General features: G+C 35.2%; 1 protein-coding gene across 3 annotated transcripts in view; it reads right to left on the reverse strand.

The window, feature by feature from the left end:
• Positions 1–424: 424 nt before the first annotated feature.
• The window catches only part of EPSTI1 (epithelial stromal interaction 1), a 94178-nt gene continuing 91403 nt past the window's right edge, over positions 425–3199 (reverse strand). For 2 of the 3 annotated variants that reach the window (XM_019529865.1, XM_019529863.1), the window contains 2 exons: positions 3023–3064; positions 425–971 (listed from right to left, as the gene is read on the reverse strand). In XM_019529865.1, the coding sequence (XP_019385410.1) occupies positions 3044–3064 (21 nt within the window). In that variant the 3' untranslated portion in view covers positions 425–971; positions 3023–3043. The remainder of the gene's footprint in view (positions 972–3022; positions 3065–3199) is intronic. The other variant, XM_019529864.1, reaches the window with a different exon arrangement.

Genomic DNA, 3199 nt, shown 5'->3' on the forward strand with positions numbered 1-3199 from the left:
TGCCATGTATTGTAAGTACCAATTATACATTAGATAGATTTATCTAATTCACCTGAGTTCTGGAAAACGTGTAGCTTTTTACTGAAATAATGATAGTATGAAGTTAATGCAATTAGAATGGAGGGAGAAAGCAAAGACAAGCTTACAATATTTTGTAAGCAAGTTACAACAAAGAGGATGCATCTACACATGTGCCCCACTGTGCAGTTGGTACTGCTATAGCAAGTATTAAATGACTGTGCCTTACCCGCTTATTGCTACTGAGCAGTAGTGGCGACATCACGGTTAGTGCCCACCAATGCTACATCACCATAGCTTGTTATTATGGTGATGTCACATTTAATGGAAACACGCCCACTGAGGGGTAAAATATATCAGTATATTAAAGCACAGCAGATTCCCCATATTTTAGATTACACTAAAATTATTAGTCAAAATTTTATTTATACTTTTTACCTGTTTAAATATCCATGAAAAGTAAAAGTGATATTTACAATATATGCACACACAGTACTGTGTGTGTACTACATCTGCTCCCTGAATCTCAGTTGCAAAGCACCAAGTAAAAATTAACAGAAGCCTCCCAAGATGCAAGATATCAGACTCTTGGTTAACTATATAGTAGAATACAGCGATGGATTATTCCTGCAGCTCTTGGAGCCGCAGAATCTGCTAACATTTCTTCCTTTGTAAGATCCCCACGACCAATATTATTACATCCTGCAAAAGACAAAATAAATTATGAAAAAAAATAATGACACATTTTGCCGTCATTAAAAATTAAATATGGCTTTCAAAATCAACTGCTTCAAATATGCATGAATATGACAATGAGAAATCGGTCACTGCAGATTGCTCGCTGAAGTGGGTGTGAAGATGAAGTCAGGGTGAAATCAGAATTATAAGAGAAAACATTCCAACAAAGCCAATTAGCCAAGGTCAGATAGAAGCAGCACACATTTCTGCACCCCCTATAATAAAAGAAAACAGAATTTAAAAAGTATTGTAAGTAGCAAAACAACAATCACTCCTAAAGTTGCAGAATTAAGTCTAAAAATAAAAAAAGCCCTTCTTTTACACTGACAGGTTTTAATTATGTAAAACATTAATGAAAGGATTTCATTTTCTATCTTATTGTAAATTTGTTTCACAAAATTGTTCTAATTACCTGCAGACATATTAATAGCTCTTTGAATGATATATTAGCATAGCAGTCTAAGATGTGCTCTCATAGCAATAATAAAATGAGACTTCCAAAAAGTATACCAGCACATAACTATGATGCAGTATGTATATAAATACAGTACACATGTTGTTCACTGTGTGGGTAAAAGCTGTGAGTTCCAACTATCAGCTGCACACCATCTAGAAAACCTCAGTATATTGTATTCTGAAAAGTAAGTGTATGAAATTGCTGCTCCCTATCCCTAGTCCCATACAGCACTGCTGACTGTGTCCAGTCAGTCATTCTCAGCTGTGCTGGCATAAAGGTCACCACTTTTAATAAAGATTTATTTTTACTAAATTAGCACTCTAGTACCAATATGGCAACAGGGCCCAGTTTTATTCTGGCTTATGTTGATAGAATGAGAAGGGTAGTTGGGATAATACATGAATGAAAGAGACCCCAGCCTGATTTTCAAGTTTGAGATTGTTTGCAGGATTGGAATTATATAGAAGTGTCATCACTGCACCATCTATTGATTGTCTTTTGATCTACCCCACATATACTCAACTTACAAGTAAAAAGCGGACATTTTAGCCTCAATTTTAATTGGACATATTTTAATTAAGGGTAATAAGAAGGAAGTAACATGATAAGTGAGTCTGCATGATGTGTCAGGAGAGAAGGGAGGGGCTATTAAAAAACAATTCTGCAGAATTTAATACAAAATGGGATTTCTTTACTCCCTGTCTACACATTCCAACACTTGAAGAGAATTTCTGATCCCATTCCCAAAGTCATTAACTGGCATCAATGCTGGATATCAGGTACCTCAAAACTCCAATTTAGAAATCCTTAGGTCCTACAGTTTTTCACAATTTAAGTGGGGGTTGTAAATCAGGTGAGAGTAAATCTAGAGAAATACCTGGCCTTAAAAAATACAACATAACTTTCATGTTACAGCCTTCAAACAGCATCACAATGTTTTACAGAGAGAGAAGTATAGTAGAGACTAAAAAAAGACTGTAAAGTGGAAGAGTTTACAGACTCAACTGCAGTAACATATACAGGCTGGGGAAAAAAATACCAGTAAGAAATGGATAAAGTGAAATGCAGAAGTCAGGTTTATGAAATGGTCACTTTAAAAACAGTAGCTTGATTCCCCAGTCAATTACACTTGCTTTAGACCAATGAACTCTACTGATGCCAGTGGTCTCTCTCCATATTTGTAAAGATTTAAGTAGATGGAAAAATATAAGCCAAAACTGTTTAAACTTTCCTGTTCTTCCTTTTTTCCTCCCTTCAAGGTAGTCGGTTAACAAAGGTTTTCAAAAATAAATCCTGGACAAAGCCCAGGATTGTGTGACCACCAGGAACCAGGTTTCCCAAAAGAGGGCTCTTTTGGGTTTTGAACCAATAGTATAGTCACAGAGATAATACTAGTTCAGATTAATGCATCACATTTACTCTACGAAATCTTTTCAAGGGCTTAATTTGAGAGAGATATTCCAGAGTCAATTACAGTAATGTCACTCGATACACTTCCATGGGGTCATGCGAATCAGATTTGGCCTTCAGGTATGCCTGTACAAATCCACTGAAGGGAATGATACCAGATGGTAATAAATGGTTTCAGAATTTGTAACTGTATTATATAACCACAGTTGTGTTATGTAACTGGGTATGCTAAAATGGAATAAATGTCACATGCTTAACCCATAATCACCTCTTGTTGTGACATTTTTCATTAAAAAGTCCAAACTCCAATAATTTAGCATTCTCTTAATCAGTTTCATTAACACTGATTTCACCATGAGACTGTTTTTAAAGATTACTAAAGTAATTTATTATTCTTACCTTTTTCAAACAATTAATTTTTTACTCGAAATATCTGGACTCCTAAAAAAAAAAATAATGCATATCTGGATTAGTTCAGCATGAACACATATACAATAAAGTATTTATGTAAAAGCTGTGTTAACTGGCATGAGTGGGGAACGCAGCGTGCCTGTAATACAAAAATCCCAGGTACCT

The sequence above is a fragment of the Crocodylus porosus genome, unplaced genomic scaffold (genome assembly GCF_001723895.1).
Source record: "Crocodylus porosus isolate Cpor-Errol unplaced genomic scaffold, CroPor_comp1, whole genome shotgun sequence".
NCBI classification, from domain to species: Eukaryota; Metazoa; Chordata; order Crocodylia; family Crocodylidae; genus Crocodylus; species Crocodylus porosus.